Source organism: Pinus tabuliformis, chromosome 4_1, assembly GCF_031772625.1.
Source record: "Pinus tabuliformis cultivar Carrire ecotype Pingquan chromosome 4_1, CPIR1, whole genome shotgun sequence".
Classification (NCBI taxonomy): domain Eukaryota; kingdom Viridiplantae; phylum Streptophyta; class Pinopsida; order Pinales; family Pinaceae; genus Pinus; species Pinus tabuliformis.
Window position 1 is genome coordinate 892,609,766 of NC_142303.1, and position 24,513 is coordinate 892,634,278.

Below are 24,513 nucleotides of genomic sequence, written 5' to 3' on the forward strand. Positions count from 1 at the left end.
AAATCTCATTACATAATTAACTTATTATTAAAAAATTATAAAAAATAATATATAGATTAAAAAGGGTTAAATAAAACTAAATCTCATTACCTAATTAACCTATTATATAAAATACTTGTAAAATATTAAAAAATTATAAACAATAAAGGTTGATCATATATAGATTAAAAACGGTCTCCTACCGAGATAAAAATGGTCAACCCCTGCCTATATCAGTTTCTTTTTCCTTAAAATGAAAGGGATTTCTAGAATATGAAATATAACTATTTAATGCTAAACAGCCTTTCGCTATGTGAAGTTGATTATATTTATTTAATACTAAACAGCTCTTTTGGCCATGTTAAATTGATTACAGTTATTTAATATTAAACAGGTCTTTGTTGTGAGACGTTGATTTGCACCAGCAACAAGGTGGCATTTAATAAAACATTTTCAACAAATTTTCAACTGTTCATAAAAATAAAAAAATAATTTCATTGATGTTATTACCTTCATGCGCCTCGAAAAACATTACGAACGAAAGCGACATCTCGCTTCATGGTCGACGAAAATCACAGTGACGAAGCTTCTGTCCAGCCGTGGAGTAATTCCAGATGCCTCGTTTCTGGGAGAAAGACCGACCCCAAAAATGGACCGACCAGGATACAGTACCAAAGGTGCAGGCTTCGTGGAAGAAAAGTCGAAAGCTCATCTGCAGAAAAAACAACTTTTACTGGACCAAAAAGTCTACCTAGTTTTGGTTGAATAACGCAGTCTATCAATCCCATCTACCTGGAATATATTTGAGGATTTTCTGGAGTTGTTGGACGAACATAATTATATATCCATAATTAAAATCTCACGCTCTGTCTCCACTACGCTTTTATAATTTTTTTCTTCTTGCTACCATACCTTCCCTTCGATAGCTACTCACTACATTTTCAATCACACAGTTACCCATAGTCTTCTTTGTTATTCCATAGAACAGGAGGCGGAAAACAAGAGGAATCCAGTTTCAAAAAAACAAGAAAAGCATTGCCCAAGCCCCATTTCAATGCTCTCACCAGTATCAGCAGCAATGGAGTTTTTGTTGGTGCAAATCCTTTTGTTGCTGTTAGTATCATCGAGAGCCCTATCGAAATCGACAATCGAACCATGCAATGGATCAGATACCTGCGATTCCCTTGTGGCTTACTTGCTTCGAACTGATTTGAAGGTCTCAGAGGTGGCTACTCGTTTTCAAGTAGATCCTTTATCGATACTAGGTGCCAATGGATTCGATCCTCTGACCTCTGATTCTCAAACCCAAATCCTTCCCGCCGGTTCGTTCTTAAAGGTACCCATTAAATGCCAATGTGTCAATGGAATCCGGAAGTCTATGTCCACTGTGTACACTGTCCAACCCATTGATACTCTGCGCGGCATTGCGGATTCGGTGTTTGGGGGTTTGGTCACATGGGACCAGATTGAGGCCGCCAATAACATCTCCGACGGGGAGGTTTTAAATATTGGGCAGTCCCTTGTAATCCCTCTTCCCTGTTTCTGTTTCAATGGCACAGACAATGGTTTTCCCGCTGTGTATATGTCGTATGCTGTACGGTCCGGGGATAGTTTGGCCAGCATTGCGATGTCATATGGCACAACTGTTACAGATCTCGTGGATGTGAATTCCTTGGGAAGCTTCCAGATTGCAGCAGGAGACATTATTGCAATACCACTGGCAGGTAAGCTTTTTGTCCCTAAGTCTCCATGCTTGTCGTTTCATCATAATTTTAGCTTTTTTGTCTGTATGTTTTTTGTGCCCACATGTTCGATTTGTCAACACTGTACACGGCATTGTCTCAATTTTCGAAAATTTCGCTTTACCGTTCAGATCTTTTGCTTTTCTTTAAAACATGCGTTGTCGTTTTATGTTCATGCTCTTCTTGTTACTTTATGTCCATTGGTGCTCTGGGCGGCAAGCAATTGGAGTGTTATTCAAACTTTTGTCTTTCAATTCCTAATAGGTGTTTTGGGCAATCTATGAAATCATTATTTCATCTATTTTCTTTTTGTTAGTAGTTATGCTTCAGAAACACTCCCCACGTCGTCTCATGCTTGGTTCCTTTGAAGAAAAACTAACGCACAGAGCGGTTGGATTTGCTGTTCCGAATCGAATGGTTCAAACTATTTTGTTCTTGAAAGTGTTTCGAAATAAAACGAAGGCAGACTCAAGGAAGTCATAAATAGAGTGCATGATTATAGGCTAAAAGTGATTGATGCGTAGGAAGCAATGTGGGTTCCCGATATAACAGCACTGCGTTCCGGCGTTTATCATTTTGGTTTTAGAAAATTTGCAATGCTGTAATTTTGATAGAGAATTTGGTCTTGATTGTGAGCTTGTGAGACTCAGGGCTCAAACGTTACTATGCATTTAGTAGGTGCCCGCATACTCTCCCAAACTTATTTGAAGAGCTATTCACAGACTTCACACTAGTAAATTGCCGACCTTGAGGGTCTTGAGTTAGAATTCCTCAAAGATGGGATGGAACCCTCACTTAACCTCCTTGCTATCCTTTTTAATGAGGTTGTTTGTTCCAATTTCCACCCCTTCATGTTTCCACCATATCATTCACCCTATTCGCAAATCAAGCAATGTCGTGGATACTAAGAATTACAGGACTGCCATGATTGGTCATACTTTTCACTAAATTATATCCTACAACAATCAATCTTTATGAGTCTGATTGGTTTGAGAGGAACCGTTAGATAGCTAGAGGCCAAGCTGGGCTCAAGAGGGACTACCAGACAATGCATCACATATTCACTGTTTGAGCTAGCATTTAGGAGGCTAGACAGAATCACTTGAAGCTCTACTGCTTCTGTGTTGATTTTATGAAGGTCTTTCACCTAGACACTTACTCGTTGAACCATTTTGTGTTTGTTGCTGCTCAAATTAGCACCCTTACAAATTTCCTGACCATGGTGATGCAGCGTAAGCGCACTTGAGAAATGCACCATGGTCACCTTAATATGATTTGCCCTTCACTTTAGGTCAATTCCTTGAAACCACGGTGGTTGCCCCTATCTATGGAAGCAAACCTGTCAAATAGATTGTTATAATGCAAAGTACGATCCACTTCAACAAACGCACACCTCAATATATGTTTAGATAGACCAATGCCCAATAAGTGATAAGATGCCTTAAGAGCATTTAGCAAGAAATTGGGGCATAAACCACCACAATATAGTGAGGGTTAGGAGCTAATTAGTCAGTGCTAGGTTTGAAATAAAGTTAATTTACATCAGGAAATACCAATCAACACTTAGATATCACCCAATTGATGAAAAAACGAGTTACCTTTTGATGCACAGGAGTGACATCTGATAACTGATTGTTTAAACCAAGAGTAAGAGATATTCTTGAGTTACCATTTAAGAATATGTTGAAATAAGGACAACCTTGCTGCTGTCCACGGATACCAGATCTAATTTATGATAAAAATATGCAGAAAATGCAGGTTTGGAGAAAGGAAAAACAATCCAAGAGTACCAAAATGCACGTAGACGGTAGAACAAATACCTTGGTTGCTTTTGATAGGGCAATGAATTTAGCATGCAATAACAACCTAACAGTGATAGATTTCAAGTCTAAATGATAAATAACCATGCAGTTAGCAACTTAGCATAATTTTGTAAAAAAAGGCTGTGAAACCCCCTAGGGTTTCACCAAAAATTCTCCAAATGAAAGATAAACACAATTAAGCAGTTAGGAGTTGATATTCACCACTAGATTATGTTAGATAAACTTGAAAAACAATCTAGGAATGAAAATTAGGCTAAAGAGGGTTATAATTCACTTTTTAGCACCAAACTATAGCCTTTAGGGCTTCACTAAATCTGTTTTTTAATGCTGCAATTTAATTTCCAGAATTGGAAATACCTTAAATCAGCCCACAACATGTTAGATAAGACCTTTGAACACAAATATATAGGGCTGTTTTGCCCCCTGAGTGTTAGATATCAACAATTAAGCACAAACCCTTGGAGAAACATATCTAGAAAATGAAGTAAACTATTAGATTCCTTTAGACAATGAATAAATATTTTATTTGACTTTATCTTTTATTTGACATATCTTTCAAGGTTCATCGAGGTTTGGGATGAGCTAGGTGGAGTGGGTGTGACTGTAGCAGATAGTGACCTAGTGAGTCTTGCGCTTTTGGGACTTCATAAGTTTGGGGAGAATTTCCAGGATGGGGTAAGTGGTAGAGAGAATATTCCCAGTTGGAAAAGGCTATGGAGTGACTACGTTCAAGAGGAAATCCGGAGAGGGACGAGAGCTGGGAGATCAACTTCAACAAAGGACGAGGAGAACTTTGCCCTAGCAGGCAAAGGTAGCAAAGCGGAGGGCAAGAAGGGCCAAGGAGAGACGGAGTCCAGTAAGAAGGGCGAGAAGAAAAATAATTATTTGAGTAAGATCAAGTGCTTCCGTTGCCATGAGTTCGGACACCATGCCATTAAGTGTCCTAATCGGAAGGAGTCTAATAAGGACCATGTGGCTGCATCAACTGATGTATATGCGTTTTCATCTCAATTTGAGAAAGAGTTCTCATTGATAGCTTGCATGGCAAGCTTAACAGACAACAATGTATGGTATTGATTCGAGAGCATCCATCCACATGACCAAGAACAAGGAGTATTTCAGCCACTTGAAAGAGAAGGACATGTCATTTCAAAATGAGCTAGGAGATGATGGAAAGTATGTAACTAGGCGAGTTGGTACTATCAGTTTTGAGAGGGAGTTAGGTAGCTCTCTCCATCTCAGAGATATCCTCTATGTTCCAGACCTAAAGCAAAACCTTGTTTCAGTAGCTACCCTTGAGGACAAGGGTTATGATGTCATTTTCAAAGAGGTAAGGCTTACCTCAAGCACTTAGCTTCTGGTTGTAAGAAGCATATAGGTGTGAGGATGAAAAATCTGTACTTGCTACAGGTTGTGATAGGCGCAACCTTGAGCAACAAGGCAGAAAGTGTGCAGGGCAGAGACATGAGGGTTGAGGAGCACACAACTCCGAGGAAATCCTTAGAGCGAGAGCAAGTTAGAGCTCCCAAGAAGGAGCCTCAGCCAATATCACAGTTTGAGTCTTGGCAAGTTGGCAAGTGGGTTGACAAGCAAGATGATGAGTAGAAGAGACCAGGGTGAGTGGAGGCAGCCACTCAGTTAGTAATTCCCAGTACAAGGAGAGTTTGAGCCAACTGGGAAGACGAGTTGTTTAGGGGGGATCAAGAGAGAGTTGGATCTCCTAGTACCACGTTCAGGCATAATAAACAACCGCAAAGATACACGGGGTACATGGCACTTATGACTGAGGTGATAGACTTAGATCATAGGAGCATGGTTGGAAGGAACAGTTCTTCAGATCAAATTTTGTAGCATGAAGCATGGAAGTCTTCTAGTTCAGAGATAGCAACTACAACATCCGATAACGTGGTGGTGTTGAAGACAGATCCGAGTGGATGAGTTTCTTCCAGAAGTACCTTCCTCGCTAAGAGGGAGTGTTGAAAATGCAGTGAGCAAGATCTTTTGGCTTGTGCCTTAGCTAGTGAAGACCTCGAATTGTCCTCATGAATTAGATTTCAGTTAGGATGAGTTATTTCCTGTTTACTGAATAATCATGAAGTTAGCATGCATAGAGTTTGAGCTTCAGTTAAAGAGGAGTTTTCATCAGAACGAGGTGGTAGTTACAAGTTCAATTAGAGCGAGTTAGTTTCTAGTGTTGATTGGAGAGAGAACGAGTTAGGAGCTCCAGTTTTGATTGGACTAAGGACGGGAATAATTCTCAGTTAACTCGTCAATCAGAACTCGAGTTCTAAAATTGAACTGAGCCTTCCTTTCATGCTCAAATGAGGAGGATGAAGGCACGATAAATCATAGTTTTGTGCACAAGGTTTGTAAGACAAGACAACTCACAAGTTTGTGAGAGAGTCGTTGATTGTGGAGCGCAGAAAACTTGTGTCCTAAGAAATAGGAGATCACAAGTGCGCTAGAATTTAGGAGATTGGTTGTACATAGGTTTTGAGGAGTTGGGATCCTAATAAATAGGAGGTAGAAAGTGCGCAAGGAAATATTAGGAATTGCATTAGAATTTAGGGGCCTCCTGTGCGCTAGGAAATAGGGACCTATTCGCCAGGATTTAGGAGGCTTCTAGTGTGCAGAAGAGAGTAGGTTTTGCAAAGCAAGTCAAGGAGGCAACAAAGGAATGATTGCAAGCTAAAGGGCAGGATCAAGCAATGATCAAGGTAAACTGAGATCGATTATATCAACTGAGATTTGTGAGAAGAAGCATAACACTTTCTCAAAGAGACAATTTTCTTTGTAATAGATCCAATTGCTCAAGAATAATCAATAAAATTGCACGTCAAGGAAGCAGGTTTTCCCTCTTGGGTTTCCTGAGAAAACAAGTGTGTCAATTTGTGTGATTTGTTTTTACATCTTTGGTGTTGTTATTCCGCTGCTTATGAATTGTTAAGAAACTTTGTATCTTGGTGAAAGTAAACTAGTTTTCATTTATTCATCTAAGTAGTTGCAGAGTTTCATGGAAATTTAACACACCTCATGTTGTTTGGGAATATCATAAGTACCATTGGTTTCAAACAAGGGCATTCCTTCTCCCTCACTCTCTTTGGGGTCTACAATGATGAGCTTGAGCAATTTATCAAGCCAACAATGGTTGCCTATTTCACCAGATCCCTGTTTCACTCCTTTTTATTTAGAAATGATGTAGCATTGTTGGCATCTACTCCAGAGGGTTGACAAAAGTAACTTAATCTTTTGTACTAGTTTTGCAAACTTCGACAATTGGTAGTTAACCTTGGGAAAATGAAGATTATGATCTTCCATGAAACCAAAGAATCCCTCTCGAATTTTCATTTCTCCTTTCAAGGGCAATTGATGGGGATTAGCACCACATATACTTTGTTTGGGTGCAATTTATGGGTCTCTCCTTCAATATGAAACTTGCATCCTAGCCATGTACGTGCAAGGAGCATGCTTCCTTGACTATTCTTGAGAGACAATCCTTCTAGCTTCTTTTCCAAGACATGCCATCCAAGATGAATCTCTTTGTTGCACTCACTAAATATATTGTATATATGATTATGGGATTTGGGGCTCTAGACTTGGTCATATAGAGTGTCAAGCATGGAGAGGTTCCAAATTGTCATGCTTAAACATCTTATTCAATGTAAACAAATAGTCCTTAATGCATTGTATAAGTAGAGAGTAGAGTTCAATGCCTATCTTGGTTGTCTCAAGATTTCCTTTATTTTCCTTCATAAAGTGTGTTAAATGGAAAACTTCCCATAAGAGTGTGATAGATACCTCTTTTAGGGATTTACTTTTCATAGACAATTGCATCCTAAGACCAATCTTACTGGCAACTTTGTTTCTTTTCTAAGGCACTTCTATTCCAACAATCAATGGGCATTTTGATTGATTACCTTCGTCACTACTCAATCTCCCTTGATGCCCTTCCCTACCTCCTCCCCCTATGAGAGGAGATTAATTCCAAGGGAGATACTTGTAGGAGCTCCATTTGAGTTTTGTAGATCATGTCATTTGGGCCCCATTTCCTCCAAAATCTTCAATGGTCCCATTATTTGGTGAACTACATTTAGTTTCAGTCATTACAAGAGCTTTGCTTTCCACTCGGCCAACATATAGTGTACTTGCACTAGTTGAAGGCTAAGGTGGATCACCACCTCCCTAGGGTGGAATAGATCTACAAACTTTTCTCACTGCATGATGTGAAGATAGAGGAGCACTTTCTCATTAGGTGGCTAGCCTATTATGAGACTAGAGGGAATTTTCATTTCCTCTATAGGGAATTAGGTGGATCTGAATATACCTTCCACACTAAACAATGACGTCTTGACTTGTTTAGTAAAGAGGCGTTTACTCATATTTGAAATTTACTTCACAGCTATTCTATGACAGCTACATAGATTAACTCCACCCTTTCACCCGGTTCAAGATATTAGTGGGGTAAAGCACCTTGCAAATAGCATTAAGTTAGGTAGTATTGGGCTTTTATAGCTTTGGTTCTTGGCTTGGATCACTTGAGCATTGTATTGTGTCATGTTAAGGACTCATACTAGGGTCATTATCTCTTTGGACAGTCATCACTACAGGTCTTCTACTTAGAGATGTATTAATAGCATCTTCTTTACTATTAGTGGTTCCTTGATCTTGGAAGTTTGGAGTGATCTCTCTTCTTCTTCAGTTTGTACCTCAACCAAGAATGGGGACATGTTAATTCCACCTAGGATTCTCCCAAGGCCTTATCAATTCAAGCCTCTCGCCAAAGGATATTATTTGTTGAAAATGATAGCGTGGAAGGTTATCTCTGGCTTGTGCCTTAGCCACAAAGAACATGAGTTTGTCTTTCCTTTGACCATGGAGCGAGTTCATGGACATGGTGAGTTTGTTTCCAGTTTGCGGGAATAATATTCACAAGTTTGACTACAGGTCGAGTGGCAGTTATTAGTGCAGATAGAACAAATTGGAGCTTCAGTCATTGATTGAAGTAAGGACGAGTTGTGACTCCAGTTATGATTGGAGAGAGAACCAGTTCGAACTCAGTTAACTTGTCAACCACACGAGTTCTAAATTTGTACTTGCCAATTTTAGCATGGATCAAATCTATAAATTAAGGACGAAGGCACAAAGTTAATTCATTGTTGAGTGCACAAAGTTTTGTGTGAGAGATCTCTTTGCTTGTGGAGTGCATATTGAGGAGGCTTTCTTGTGGCAGAATTGCGCTAAGAAATAGGAGGCAATTCTGCGCTAGGATTTAGGAGTTGCGTCCTAAAGAATAGGAGGCCCTTTGCACTAGGAAATAGGAGGCCTGTGCGCAAGGAAATAGGGCCAGGCAGACCACAAGGAAGCAGGAGCTAGGTCAGTGTTTCGCAGGGTGTTTCAGGCTAGTTCAGCAGAGAACAAGTTTGTTCTCAGTGAAACAGATTACCTTGTAATTGATTCAATTGCTCAATCAATAAAATACTACAGCAAAGAAGAGGGTTTTCCCAAGAAATCAAGTGTGTAAATTTGTGTGACTGTGTTTTTATCTCTGCATTTATATTCCGCTGCTTATCAGTTAAGAAATTCTGTATATTGGTGAAAGTCAATTCGGTTTCAGTATTAGTTGCCTTGTTTTCAGTTATTCACTAAAGTAGTTGCAGAATTTCATGGAAAAATAACATTATTCGGCAAGCACTTTGATCCTTATCCAATGGACATATCAAAATCACTTAATGGCACTCAAAATAGATGCCCTAAATAAGATTCAAAATTTATTTAAACTTACAACTTCTTCCTTTTCATGTGCAAATTTGTATAGTCTTACTATATAATATTTAATCATAGTAGCAGAAATTGCAATAACCTTACACAATAGCATTCACACAGTACAATACTATTTTTAAGGAGAATTCTCATGGGGAATAAAGTCCATCTATTATGAGTCTTATAGAAATGTTGATTACTGAATATTTACATTTGCAATCTTGCATGACGTTTGAGATTTCTGCATACACATGGTTGGGTTTTATAATTTTTGATATTCTTGGTAAAAAAAGTTAAGGCTTGTCTTTTCCACAGGGAACTCCCTTCTCCTCTAGTTTGTATCCATAGTTGGCTGTGATCTCTTAATTGACTTCCTTAGGCAATCGTCAAATCTTCAAGTTGAACATTTTAGCCATCAAACCTTTGAACCCTTGTACTGTCTGTAGTTTGTCTTTAAATAGGCCTAATCCCAAGAGTCCGTTATGATCTATTCTAATGCTTTTGATCTTCAATTGCCAAAATAGTTTGACTACCTACAACAGTTCAATTCCTGCCCCCTTTGCCTTAAGTTACAAAACTGTATGCAACTTGTTGACCACCAACAATTGTTTAATTGACAAGCTTGCATTGCAACTGCCACATTGATAATGGCTTTGTTGACACTTGTCCTTATTCAACCATCCATCCTTCAAACATTTGTCACTATCGATGTGCATCCATTACCCCATTCTAGTATTGATAATGTGCTCCTTCATTCAAACTTGCCTAGTTGACTCTGTCCAATCAATTTTCTTAGCAAACTCTATCTTAGTTGATTATAGGTAGAAAATATGAGTTCAATGTTTGGTGGCAATAACTTTCGTGTCTGACTTTTTATTGGGGTGCTCTTTGTGCTGTTGGAAATATCTCAACAAGATCTACAAGGTGCAAGGATTGGACCTAGTAAAGTGATATTGCTTGAGAAGATATTGCCCTCGTAATATGTTGTTGAGGCCCTCAAGTGGGTTTCAGAAGTAAGTAACCCATTTCTAATCCAAACTATGTGAATTGTCTTAGCCCATTCGACTAATCCCCTATGGCCTTCATCAATTTATGCAGGAATCCAACTGGTGTACATGGTCTGGAGGACATAATCCTTTAACATTCCTTTGTTGAATTAGAGCATTAAGAATCTTTGCTCACCTTTATGGTCTTGCCAAGTTCTTAATATTAGGACCCTTGCTAGAGTTTGCTTCTACTTGATTTTTTTCTTTCTTAACAAGTTTTCCCATGTCAGTCTACCTCTTACAACTGCCTTATTTACAAATTTTTCCACTGCTAGTTGCATCTAAAATCTTCCTCTGACTAGTTTGTCTTCTTTATAAGTTTTCCCATGTCAATCTACCTCTCACAAGCCTACCTTTTCTGCAAGTTTTCCATGTTGAATTAATGCTCCTCATCCACCTCATCCTTTAATAATGCTTGATCCTCTTGTTCATTAGGTGAGTCTTGAAGCTAACATTTAATTAAAAAGCCATAACAACAATACAATAATGTCTCCAAGATTGTAGAGTGCTATCTCACAACTTGATATTGGTTTTAAAGTTGCCTCTATATATCCCTCTCTATTTTCTTCCTTGGAAAGAATTATTACAACATTTGTTGGTGCCCCTTTTACTACTGGTGCATTCGATTTTTTGCTCCTCTTGACCCTAGATTTCCATTCTCTCATTGGCTTACCCTTTTGATTATTAGGATGAAGCTAAAGATGAAGATTCCAACACTTCTCATCTTAATGCCCAATCTTCTTGCAATGTTAGCAGAAATTCTTACCACTACTCACTTTGTAAGAACTGTGAATAATTTAAACAACTATTCCCTATGAACAAATATGAAATAACAGAATATTACAGCCATTGTAGAGACAGTAAAGGCTTCTAAAATTAAACATCATGATCCTGTGATAAAAATTCCTGAATTTTATAAATTTAACTGACAAAACCAATGAGAGTACTTACCTGTAATCCTACGGTCGATGATGCCTCAAACTACTCCTGCTTTGGTTACCAAAAGACCGAAACCACCCAGCCAAACTGAGCAGAACCTCGCTACTCAGTCTAGTAAACTTCTCAGTTGAAGCACACTGTTCCCCTGTGCCTAGAAACCTCAAAACAAGCAAGGCCCAACTGTTCCTGATGATAAACAAACTCTGTGTACAAACTTTCCTCCTGTTTCTCCCCCCTCTAAATTGTTCCCTGCTCCTTATATGCTGTTTCTTGGCAGTGGTTGCTCCCTCCACCTGCGACACACAGCTTCACCTTCTCGTGACACCTTTCCCATGTCACGTGATATAAATATTCCGTTTGACCTTCTCGTGACACCCTTCCCATGTCACGTGATATATATATGTATTTCCTTTTTTTTTTTAAAGGTATATTGATTTTTGATTTAATATCCTTTTGTTTGTTTTTAATATAATACTTTATCTTTAATTTATTTTTATTATTTTATTAACTGATTAATATAATTTATTAATATTAACATAATTTATTTTTATTTTTAATTTTATTTATTTTATAGATAGGTCGTTACACACTTGGACAATGCTAGCTCTCTCTTGGTTTTTCTTATTTTGGTCTTTTCATTGTTGGTTTGGAGAGTGTCTTTGACAGCCTCTCTTCTTCCTGAAATCCCTGGCCTAATTGGTAATGGATTGCCTCTTCTAACACTTGGCCATAAAAGGAACATGGTTAAGAATACCAACACTAGTTTGCCTTATGGCTTTTGTTCTTGCAACAAAAGGAAATGACATAAGGCTTCTTCCTTGCATACATTTTGTTGCTTGGTCTTCCAATTGTTGTAGCTTAGAGCATGTTGAGGGGATGAAGGTGTTGAAATTGGAACTGGTGTCGGTCTTCATAATTGTCACTGTACTTGTATCAATATGTATTTTATGTAAAAACACAAGAATAATTTTTGTTTTTATTTTCTAGCATGTTCTTCATGCTTTGTTTTGGTCAAAAGAAAAATTATTTTTATCATGTCCCATTAGGACATCTAAAAGAAAAAAAATTGAAATTTTTAAGTTTATTTTTGTCTCCAAGTTGACCAAGTTGGCTTAGCCTTTAGAGGCACCTTTTCGGACATGGAAACAACTATATATTGGCATCTATTCTCCACCACCTGGAAAGCAATTCAGATCTTACCTGTGGAAGGGAATTCAGACTATCATATCTGTGGAATGCGAGTTACATGAGGACCAATATATCTGAAGTGCACAAGCTCTCTATAGCACTATATCTCTGAAGTATGCAAACATCTCTGAGGCAGTTCATAGAGTATCTTTGAGGCAATTCGTAGAGCATCTCTGAGGCAGTTTGTAGAACATCACTGAGGTAGTTCGTACACCATCTCTGAAGCAGAAAGAAGGACATTTTCTGAGGCAGTTATGTGAAATTTCTGAGCAGTATTAAGGACAGACATGTGGCATATCTTGGACAAACTTGTGACAGACTTCTTGTGGACCCGTTGAAGGCCATTGTTTCATGGATGGCTGACTTGGCACTTGGGTGCTTCTGGTTAGTTTACCTATGACTTGGATTTCTATTGTTGACAAAGATTCTACAAGGAAAGAATTGGTGGGTTTTCCCCTTGTGGGTTTTGCTCTGGCCTCTGGACTAATTCATGGTGTCTCTTATCTCTTGTGCATTGTAATCTCTATATTTTGAATGTATAATTGCTTGATGACAAAACTAAAAGAAGTAAATATTAAAAGGAACCATATATATCAGTCACAAGTAATTATCAAGTTCAGAAATTCTAGCATGCATTCAAATTTCATCATGGTACCAGAGCTAGGTTTGAGGAGCAGTATTGGGATTATTGATCGCATTCTTGTTATTGCCCTCGCTCAAGAAGATCTGGAAAGCCAAGAAGCAAAACAAAGTCATCTATTCCCTTGCGGACCTGTGGCATCTAGTTACTGTGAACCTGATGAAGTCTGAGCCTAATCAATGATCCAATAATGATAACATGATCCGAGTTCTGTGGTCCAAGTTACCTTAGAGCAAAGATACCTCTGTGGCCAAGTTTTATAGTGAATCTCTGTGACCAAGACGAGGCCTGTGGAGCGTAAATTAACTATGATTCTTACAAAGTTCTTCTCACTATGGAAGCATCTGAATCCTGTAACAGAGTCTTGAGGCTAATATTCTGTGATCTATACTTCTGTTGGAAGGCATATTCTCTGTCATAACATCCTAGTTCTATATCCGGGTAATGCGCAACCTTTGGAGTCCATTCCATGCAAAGTTCTAAAGCTCGTATCTCTGAAATATATATATATATATATATATATATATATATATATATATGTGCGAAGAAGTATATTCATGGCTTATCTCTGTGAAAGGAACTGAAAGTCTGGAACATCCCATCCAAATTATCCTGTGGCAGCTCCTAAGGAAAATAAAAGAAGTACCTGTGGTTCCTGTGGCACAAACCTGTGGCATCTAGTTACTGTGGACCTGAGGATGTCTGAGCCTAATCAATGATCTAATAATGACAACATGATCCGAGTTCTGTGGTCCAAGTTACCTTGAGCAATGATATCTCTGTGGCCAAGTTTTATATTGAATCTCTGTGACCAAGATGAGGTCTGTGGAGCATAAATTAACTATGATACTTACAAAGTTCTTCTCACTATGGAAGCATCCGAATTCTGTAACAGAGTCTTGAGGCTAATATTCTGTGATCTATACTTGTGTTGGAAGGCATATTCACTGTCATAACATCCTAGTTCTATATCCGGGTAATGTGCAACCTTTGGAGTCCATTCCATGCAAAGTTCTGAAGCTCGTATCTCTGAAATATATATATATATATATATATATATATATATATATATATGAGAAGAAGTATATTCATGGCTTATCTCTGTGAAAGGAACTGAAAGTCTGGAACATCCATCCAAATTATCCTGTGGCAGCTCTTAAGGAAAATAAGAGAAGTACCTGTGGCTCCTGTGGCACAAACCCGAGTCTCTGATGCACACAATCTGAGATGATGATCTGAACCTGTGATCTGAACCTATGGTGATGAGACCTAGTCAAAATATCTGTAAGAAACTTAAAGAGGATTGACCTGGTACGTATCTCCATAGATCTGATATGCATTATTCAAATAATTGTGGAAGAAATAAGGATGAATATGAGATACAGTCTGAAGTTTGTTACTCAAGGTACGTATTAGCTTATTTTTGTATCTCAAGATAATCTGTCAGCAAAGACCTAGTCATAAGTCTGTTCTCTTTAATCTAGTGACTTCTAATCCAATGAGGCAAGATGATCTGAAGGTATGTACAATATATGTTGCTCTTTAATCTTGGAATTATTGACAAGTGTGAATGTGTGACCTTGTTTTCCATATAAATGATGACCAATTGAGTACAAGAACCCATAAGCTAGAGATCCGGATTACAAGAAAGTCTGCAAGGTATGTACTATTGCCACACAAACTAGCAGGCCCAGTGAATAGGAAAAAAGCTAGAGGGCACAACAACACTTGGGACAGAGGCCCACTGTCACCACAGCCTAAGTCCCCTACTCTTCTCGGATTTTCACCAATGGGAGGAGTTCCTGTGTGACTCACTTGTGATAGATATGTATCTATAGTAGGTTTGAAGTGAGAGAAGGTGGCTCATTCAATGGAAAGGTTCAACAAATGTGCAAGTTTGGGAGTAGCTAGTAAGACTTTCCATGAAAAACCCCTTGAAAGGAAGGCTACACGAGACCTAGGGTTGAGATATTTAGTGAGATGTTAGTACATCCAAGGTCAAGGTAGACAGGAGAAAAGACAATGTAAGATTTACTTCAATAAGTACTAAATCACATGATTCAAAAATTCCCCCAAGTTGAAGGATTAGCTTCTAGGGTTCCCTCTTGGTGTGATAGCTAGGGCATCAAATTTTTGGAGAATCCACTGTGGGAATCTCACCAAAATTTGAGCACTACTAAAGGGGACACAAAGGAAGAGTTCTATCTAAACGAAATTCAAAACGTTTTCCTCTAAAATATTTCGCACCAAACCCTAGGGAGGCATCCTTATCCTTCAAGGGACGAATTTTAAGAAGAGAAAAGAGGGAAAATTTATGGATTAAATCCAAGTTTGACCACCAAGGAACTTGATCAGTGCGTTGACCATTGGGAGTGTTGACCACTACGTGTCAACGACCCATAGCAGTACACCCCCTTTTTCGCAAAAGGGACAACGCTTGATCGATATGTTCGTGTAGTCCAGCTATCATCATCAGCCTAAGGATCATGTTATAATGTAAACCCATTCTGCGTGTGTATAATGTAAATAATCTCAGCAGATCCGTGTCATGTATGTAATTGCCTAGGTAAACCTACTTTTTTGGTGATGATCTACATTTCGGGAGGTTTTTTGTCTTACCGATCCATTCTTGAATGGTCGACAGAGTTGTCCTTCAGCCTTACCCCAAAGCCATAATGGATTTTGCCACTGGGATCTTAGGGGAGTCCTAGTGTTATAGATCAAGTCTATGTAAAAGTGATTTGGGAATAATCCTAACTATTTGGTTAGGTTATTTTATTACAAATTGCTTGGTCTGTTGGATTATATTTGTGTCGCAGAAATGGGTAGTCTGTGAGAGTCTTTTTCAAATGGGTTTTCCCCTTATGATGTAAAAATATGAAAATTATGATGTAAAGTGCCTTGAGGGTTGGAAAAAATAATTTATCCCTTCATAGGTTAATTAATTAAATTTTCTGGCCAAAAAATTAATTAAAATCCTAAACCAGAAATTTAATTAATTCTAGGTCCTAGGTAAATTTAAATTCTCCGAAGGCAAAATTCGTTGGTCTTTAAAATCAAAATTTGAAAGGTCCCGAGACTAAGGTAAATTGATTATTTTGCTAAATTTTAAGCCTTTGGTCCCTGGGGTTAAGTCAAAATCAAAATTTTGAGGAAATTAATTCAAAAAATAAAATTTTGAATTAATTAAAATGCATTTAATTGAAGAATTTGAATTTTCTCAAGAATTTAAAATTTCGACGGATGAGATTAAAAGAAATTTTGATCCTCATCAATGGTCAAGATTGCTTTGACAAAGATCACTCGAACTAGCCATTGGAGGATTTATCTTTAAATAGGAAGTCATTTGTTAGTGAAATCATCCGACCTCCGAATCGTGTGCTAAGCTAAAAGCTCTCGTGTAATCTTTTTTTTGGACAATAAAGGAAGACTTTGGGGTTAATTTTCGCCGGTGTTACTCTTCATAGAACTACTGTAAGATGCATCATTTTTCATGTGTAATTTTTTTAAGCCATTAATAATAGCTTTTGAAGAGTGATTTGAGTACAGGTATCTTGCTCAGTTGCCAGGGTTTAAGTAATAATTTAAATTTTGAATGTAATAGCAGGTATCTCTATTTATCTGAATTTATTATCATTTTATTGCTTTATTTTGATGGCTGGATTGAGTTTTGCAGGAAAATCTTGATTTTTAGATCATCGGGTGTTCGAGGAAGTTTTCAGTTGGACCAGCCAACTCCCAATCCGTGTTTTCTGAAGAGCCCAACTTAATTTGATCCTGGGCTTATCATAAGATTTTTACTAGTGATGCATGAAGGGTTTTGAGCTTAGCACCTCCTTTAAACTTTAAAAATTTAATTTTTTTACGTGCGAAATTGATGAATTTGGCTGTTGAGAGCTTTAGATTGTCAGATCTGGGAGCGGAGTTGGACTCACACTCCCCAGATCTGATAGATCTGTCATTCCTGTGCATAGATCTGTAATTATTTTTTGGTTTTCTGACTTGGGTTTTTTGGGATTTTATTTATTTTTATTTGGTTTGTGGGTGTTTGTGTTTTTAGGTACAGGTTGCAGATCTGGAAATCAAGTTTGATTTGAAGCCAGATCTAGGCCCTGGAGGGTAAGATCTAGCCTCAAAACCAGCTTTTGCAGGGACATTATTTTTGCAGTCCAAGGGTTTTAAAATATTTTAAATCTAGAAACAATCTTACGAGGGTTTCATTGATAAATCTGAAGCACAAGTGTGAAATTCGTTTTTCTGGGTTGTCTTGAGTTTGGGTTGTCTTCTTGAGGCTTTCGAAATCGTTTTTGCTGCCTGGGGTTTTCAACAGAAAATTTTCGGATTTGTTTTATTGCCTTGGGTTTATTCTCTGCGTTTTTCTATTCTCTGGAAATTTTCGATAAAATTTTTTATTTTTATTTTTATTTATTTATTATTATTATTATTATTTTTTTTTTTTTTCCTGTGCCTTATCTTCATTTCTGCGTCCTTAACCCGCATCCATACTTCTCTTGTCCCTTTGCCATCGCATTCCACACCTGATCCGTTGCCCTCTATCCGCATTTTGGGCTATCTCTCCCGCTGCCATACGTAGCCAAACCCTCCATCGATCCGCAGCTCTCTCTGCCTTTATCCATCGAGCTGTGTCCTCATCACTTGAACGTTGCCATCCTCTTCTCCTGCGGTCTTCATTACCTACACCAAATCCTGCAGTCGCACTCCTCCATGCCGCTGTCTATCCTCCCATTGTAGTTGTCACTTCTTGCAACTCCATTTCCTTGCCTTCAACGAGTGTCATCAATCTTCTCACCCATCCGTCGTCGTCCAAACTTCAAACTGCAAGCAGACTCGCGACCATCCGTTACCTCCTCTCCCTCGCCCGCGTAAGTCCCTCTTGCCATCTGTTCGAGCACTGCTTCCATCTCCCGCCGTCGACCTGCACATCACACTCCTTTCTTACTCCGTTCCTTCTCGCAGTTTGCTGTCGTATCTCCCTTCCTCGCTGCCATCGAGCTGCTCCATCCCCGCCGTCTGACCTGTAGACTACGATTTCTTCTTCTTCTTCTTTTTTATGCATTTTTGATTTATGATTTTCATGATTTTTTAGTTTTGCTTTTTTTTTTTCATTTTTTTTAGGACCAAAACATAAACAACCAAAATCTAAAAAATTTCGATTTTAGTTTGACTCTTATTTTTTTTAAATTCCTTTTTTAGGTTTCGATTTCATTTCACTTTTTTTTTTTTTTTTTCAATTTATGATTTTTATTTTTATTTTGATTAAAAAATATTATTATTATTATTATTTTTTTTATAAATCTAAAAAATAAAAAATCTAAAAAATTTGAAAATCATAAAAAAAACAATAAAAATCTAAAATAGTTCATTAAACGTGACTAAAAACTTAAATCAAAAGTAAATTTTCACATTAGAAGATTTTATTATTATTATTATCTTGTGGCCTCTGGCCCATTAAAATTTTAAAAAAATTATTAAATCATTTTGATTTGTTTTACTTTGGTCACATTAAAGGAAAATTTTGATTAATCATTTACCACATTGGATTTGTTTCGTAAAACTTAGCACATTTTCCTAAGGACTAATTAAACTGTCAATCTTTAGTTCCTTCTTGGTGTTCTTTTTGTGTGTTAAGGGTAAAATCTAAAAGAGAATTTTTTGTGGTATTGACATTTTTTCATTTCTCTATAGTTAAATGCGCTTAATTTTTTTATATCTAAAGGTTAACTATAGGAAAGTGGTAAATTTTCTTAAATTTGGGTCACTAAGCATAATCATTTAAATTCTAGGATTGGAATTGATTAGCATTTAAATTTCATGGTGTTTTTAAGTATTTGGATCTCTAGAAATTTAATTGCTAAAACATTGTGCATCTATTGCAATTGATTGTCATTGCTTGAATTGTTTAATGCTCGTTACATGTTAGACATTTTGTGAATATTTTCAAGTGATTGTTAAAGAACTCTGTCATGGAATTATAATAGATTGCATATCTTTGTTTCCTAAGCTGATTATTTTTGAACATCTGTTGACATTGATATTAAATTGCAAAGAAGTTTTTGTTCTCTTTGAGCTATAATTGTATCAGAAAGATTTGAAATAAGCTTGTGGTTTAATTATAATATTTTCAGGGGTTTATTTTTTAAGTCTTCATCCATTAAGCGAACATTTTGGTGATTGAGGGCTTCTGTGACACAAGTGTTCCTAATCCTCGAGTCTAACTTCATCCCATCATCTGGTGCATTCGCATACAAGTTAGATTTGCATAAGTAAAATTTACTTCCAAGCATAAGCTTGGTCGATAAAAAGATAGGTATCCATCCATCTTTGCTTGAGAAGCCTGTTTTTAATAGTACTTAAAATGGTGACCTTGCAGTCGTCAGAGCCATAGCTCTCTGCAGCGCCGAAGCCCTCGAGTATGTTAGATTTTCAGGAGAGGTATCGCTAATCACACCTTAGTGTGCTTCACCTTATCTTCTCTCTGCCAATTACTACAAAATCAGGCTCAACACAGAAAGGATTGAAGGATTCACATTTAAATAGGCATTTAATTAAAATTAACCAAGACTCTTGCATCTCACATTAGCTTTAGGATCTACATGCCATATAAGATAGTCATTCATTTAAGCAGCAGTTGTTAATCAATTACTTGGTCTTAATTTCCCTAGCAAGATTGTTGACTCCATAAGGCACTGATATCAATCATTTAAAATCTAATCAAATCCTATAAGTCTTGCTAAATCTTAATCAAGTACTTGGTTGCTTCATCGTGTCTCCCGAACTGGTTGGTTCCTGACTAGTTCCTCTTCATTCCATTTTTCCATAGGGTCTACCCCCTTAGCCTGCTGTAGGGAGACAACTTAAATGGAGAGATTGGGGATCGGGGTGACAGTCCTCGATCTGAGTTGTTGTCGTGGTGCCTAGACATTCTGTGCGACAACAGGGAGTATGGAGTCATGGGTTCTTATAATTGGCTAAATTAACCTTCAAGGAAGCCAAAAGAAGAAGCCCTAGTTACCCCTTTCAACAATTACCTTCTTAAGCATTAGTTAATGAAGTTTAATGGATTAAATGCCATCATTATCCATTAGGAACATTCTTTCCACATCATTAATGAGTAACACATGCAAAACTTCCCAAGATTTCAATTTTGAAAGGTGTTAAAATAAAAAAGTGCGAATATTTATCATGAGAACAAATTCCATGCATTAGACATTGTTTGCAAGGTAATTTCACCATAAAGAAACACTTACAAGACAATGTAGAATATATCCATCAATCAACAACGCATTAGAAGCTCCAAAAAGATAGCAATAAATATCCAAACATCAAAGTTTATCCCAAAGACATCCAAAAAATCTCCACAAATTGCAGGTCTAAATTCTCTAATGCGGCCGAAAATCCCAAGTGATGATGCTAGGAAGAGACTAGCGCTTTCCTATTTATACATGTGCTAAGAGTTCAAAATATGAAAGATAAAGCCCCTCCAATGCCTAAGATGCTAAGTAACCCACCCATGGTTACAAGGCAACCATGATAGCTCAAAAATTAAATCGAGATAACCCTCTTAAGCCCACGCAAGAATGATGTGAAAGCCTAGAGGGGCAATGCTGTAGCCTCATGTTCAAAGAATGTGAGAGAGGGCCTCAAAAATCATGAAGAAGAGGGGGATGCCCTCCATATGCTGCAAAACATCTCTAAACCGCTATTTGGGCTTTGTGGGCTCCAAATGGGTCTCATGGGTCTCTAAGTGGCTTAAGATCAAGTCGATGCTCCATCAATGGGGGCTAGAAGATGACACATGCCTTCCCATGTCTCTTTAGGAAAGACATAACCTCCTCTGGGGCTGGGAACAACTACCAAGTGTCGGGTGCAATATGTAGCTGGCTGGGGCAACGTGTTCCAAGTGCATCATCATCTCTGAATAACTGAAGCACGAGCAAGCAAATGGTGGTGCTGAAGAAGTCCATGATGCGACAATCAATGCTTTGCATGGATGGAGGTCCATGGCTCTTAATGCTCACCCTACAAATGCCACTGTGATCCTTTGGAGGGCTTGGATCTCGTATAGGGAGGCCAAGTCCAAGATGAAAACCGACCTACAATCTTGTATAAGATCCAATGCGTCTCCTCACCTTTAAATACAATGATTCATTAGTGCAATATAGTAAATAAGCTTGTTAATTGAGGGTAGAAGTGGACACTTCATAGTGTGTTTCCCTTCCAAATTTGGGCTTTTGAATATGTATTAGTGTTACCGTCCTGGGTAGGGGTGGTTAATGAAGGACCCTATTAGGTGGTTTCAACCTCTAAGCGAATGATATGTCCATGGTACATCTTTCAAATGGTAGGTGTCATGTGAAACAATAATGGGAATGGATTGGGGATAAAGGGAAGGCTCCAAGCCACATGCTTGGTATAAGGGAAATTATAACGAGGAGAGCCCATACCTTGGGTATATGAATGCATGATGGAGCAATCGTGGTACATGAGTTACCCCAACCTTTGTTTTTCCACCCTTCTTCATATGCCTTTTGCTTTTTATTGATTTTCTTTATTTTGCTGCTTGAGGCTCAAGGAGATGAGGGCATGATGTGTAAGATATAGTAGCGATTACCCCCTTAAGGTTGGGCCGTTCATTGCCCACTAAGGGTTGGGACATTCATGGGTTCCTTAATGATGCAAAGGGCACTCATAGGGGCCCTAGGAACCAGGGTGATGGACATAATGATAGAGGGTAGAGCTCATGTTTGGCTTTTGTCCACGTGCTAAATTTTATTATCCCGACCATCTTTTGCATTTTGTGGTACATTCCCTGTTGTATGTAGCCATATTATGCTTTTATGTTTTTTTTTATTTTCATCAACTTTCAGAGCATCGGTCTAGGCCCGACCCATGGTGTGGACAAGGGGGCAGGGGGGGTAACACCTTGTGGACCCAAATAGACAAATGTGGACCCAGATAGGGAAAATGTGGAAAAGGGATTGTAATGAGTGGAGTGGAGTGAGATATATGGTGTTGGGAAGCGGAACCATGCAACCAAAATTAGAGTTTCCCATGTAGTGCCATTCCTAAAGCTAGTAGCCAATAAAGGAGATCCCACGGGACTAGGATTTAGGATTAACTCCCTTAGTTGAGGCAAGGGAACAAGAGTACAGCCAAAACCCTTCCTTCTTCCAAGTCTCCCAGTGATCCATGCCCAAGTGTGCCCAAGAAAAACAAGCATAAAGACCCAATTACATAATGAAAAATCATACCTTTGGGATCAGATGGCCCACCTTCAAACATACGATCATGACAGATGAGCGAGGATACACAACAATTGGCTTAGGTGGCAAAGAAAAGTAGCACAAAAAAGCTATCAGGTGGTTGGCACGGGGCTGCTGGCTGCCGGCTGGAGACAAATCTAGATGAAAATTCCTCTTATGGGGTCAACCACTGGTGGTGGGTAGCATCTGGCTCCAAATAGGACATGAGCTTTCAATAGAGTGGACGAACCATGTATTCGAATGGGGAGGTCATGAAAATACCAACAATCCTATGGGACCGTAGACCTGTTACCTTCACATCACAGACAAACACACAAAGGGAGCATGTGTCCCGAGCGTACTTTGATCGCTCGTGTTTTCAGCAATTAATAAAACCAAACAGGAAATAAAATCTACTCTAAAATGCAAGTCTATTCTAAATGCATCTAGTCTGAGATGAAAACATGCCATGATGATGTTAACTATGCAAAAATCAATATGCAATGCACCCTATGCATGGTTACATTATGAAAATGCAAATATAGTCAATTAGCCAATGTAACCAACATATCATTAGGTCAATATAGAAACACTCACCCCTATAATCACCCATGTAGTAAATTGAAAAACTAGGATAAGAACCATCATATGCAGAATCACAAGGGTGGGAGGTGGGAAAATAAATTGACCGTATATGAAATATCATGGACGGAGAACGAAAATAGGGATGCAACTTGCTCCATTGGATCCTATCTTCCAGCCAAAAGATGGAGATATCAACAATCGAGTTCATGAACTTTTGATGAAGAACTAACTAGGGCATATCATCCTCATCGTGCTCTTTAGACACATGATCGGAGGAATGAGGAGATGAAGGACAAATAGGATCATTGTTAGTGACATATATAGGATCATTTTCAAAACGATGACCAATATCCCATTTGCCTTCTTCTGTATGTAAGAATTTAGAAATATCAACATCATGCGGATCCCAAGGAGCCATTTCCTCGAGCTTCACATAATGAATCCATGGGGAGTTGTTAGGGTGAATTCAAAATGCCTTGATAGATGCTTGCTTCACCCTACAAGCATTTAATTTGAGGTTTAGTGAGGAACAAGGGCTTCGTTCCTCCAATGGAGTCGCCACAAGGATATATTGATAGTGTCGTATAGGAACAAGACACACGTCTCATGTCCCTGACAATGGTGCCAAAACTGTTGCTGCACAAACTAGCAGGCCTAGTGAATAGGAAAAAAGTTAGAGGGCACAACAACACTTGGGACAAAGGCCCTGTTAAAATTGGCAACTAGGGCCAAATTTCACTTTGGACAACGCATTTGATGGAGATTATTGAATTAAATTCCTCCTTTTGAGATGACCAAAATCAACCTAAAGATCATTAGATTTGGATAAGCAAAAATGTGTTTTTGAATTTATGCCCACACATGTGCAAATTGTCAAGGTCAGCCACATCATCATGTAGGCTCATGAAGCCCAAGAGACATGTCACTTCACCCTCAACGACTTGTATAAATATGAGAGACCTCAAGCCTCATTTGGCATCATATCATCTCACACATTCTTCTCTCTCTTCATCTGATTGATTTGTATAGCTTATTGGGCATCTCTTTTTCTCACATGTGTGGTAGCAGAAGGACAAATTCCAAGATGAATTACAGGGCTGAAATTTCAGAGTTTGTTGCAGGTTTGACCAACGTTGACCAGGGGTGTTTTGACCACATTTGACTACGATTTTGGGTCAAAATTTCATTTTTGGTAGGCCACATTTATTGGTATAGGAACCAAGGCATTTTGTTGACTTTGACCGCAGACCAATTGCAGGGTTGATCACAGGCATGCCCGTCGAGTTTGACTGGGTTTGACTAAGCTGCATAAAGGACTGTTTGCTGCTACGTTGACCAGTTTTGACTTTCTTGTTAGGGTTGAGTTTGGCTGTTGTTGACTGCAGATTTGACAGGGCTGTTTTGACTGTGATTTGGCAAGTCAATATTGACTTTATTGTACTCTATCTTTCTCTTTGCTGAACATTTGATATAATAATAAGAAGAATTGATTAAAGGGTTTTCCCCATCTTGGGGTTTTTCTTTGGCATTTGCCAAATCTATTGTTCT

At 38.3% G+C, this 24,513-nt stretch overlaps 1 protein-coding gene across 3 annotated transcripts in view; it reads left to right on the forward strand.

The window, feature by feature from the left end:
• The first annotated feature begins 505 nt into the window (after nt 1-505).
• Nucleotides 506-24,513, forward strand: part of LOC149179041 (lysM domain-containing GPI-anchored protein 1-like) — a 109,004-nt gene continuing 84,996 nt past the window's right edge. For all 3 annotated transcript variants that reach the window (XM_089420498.1, XM_089420496.1, XM_089420499.1), the window contains exon 1: nt 506-1,703. In XM_089420498.1, coding sequence (XP_089276624.1) covers nt 1,034-1,703 — 670 coding nt within the window. In that variant the 5' untranslated portion in view covers nt 506-1,033. The remainder of the gene's footprint in view (nt 1,704-24,513) is intronic.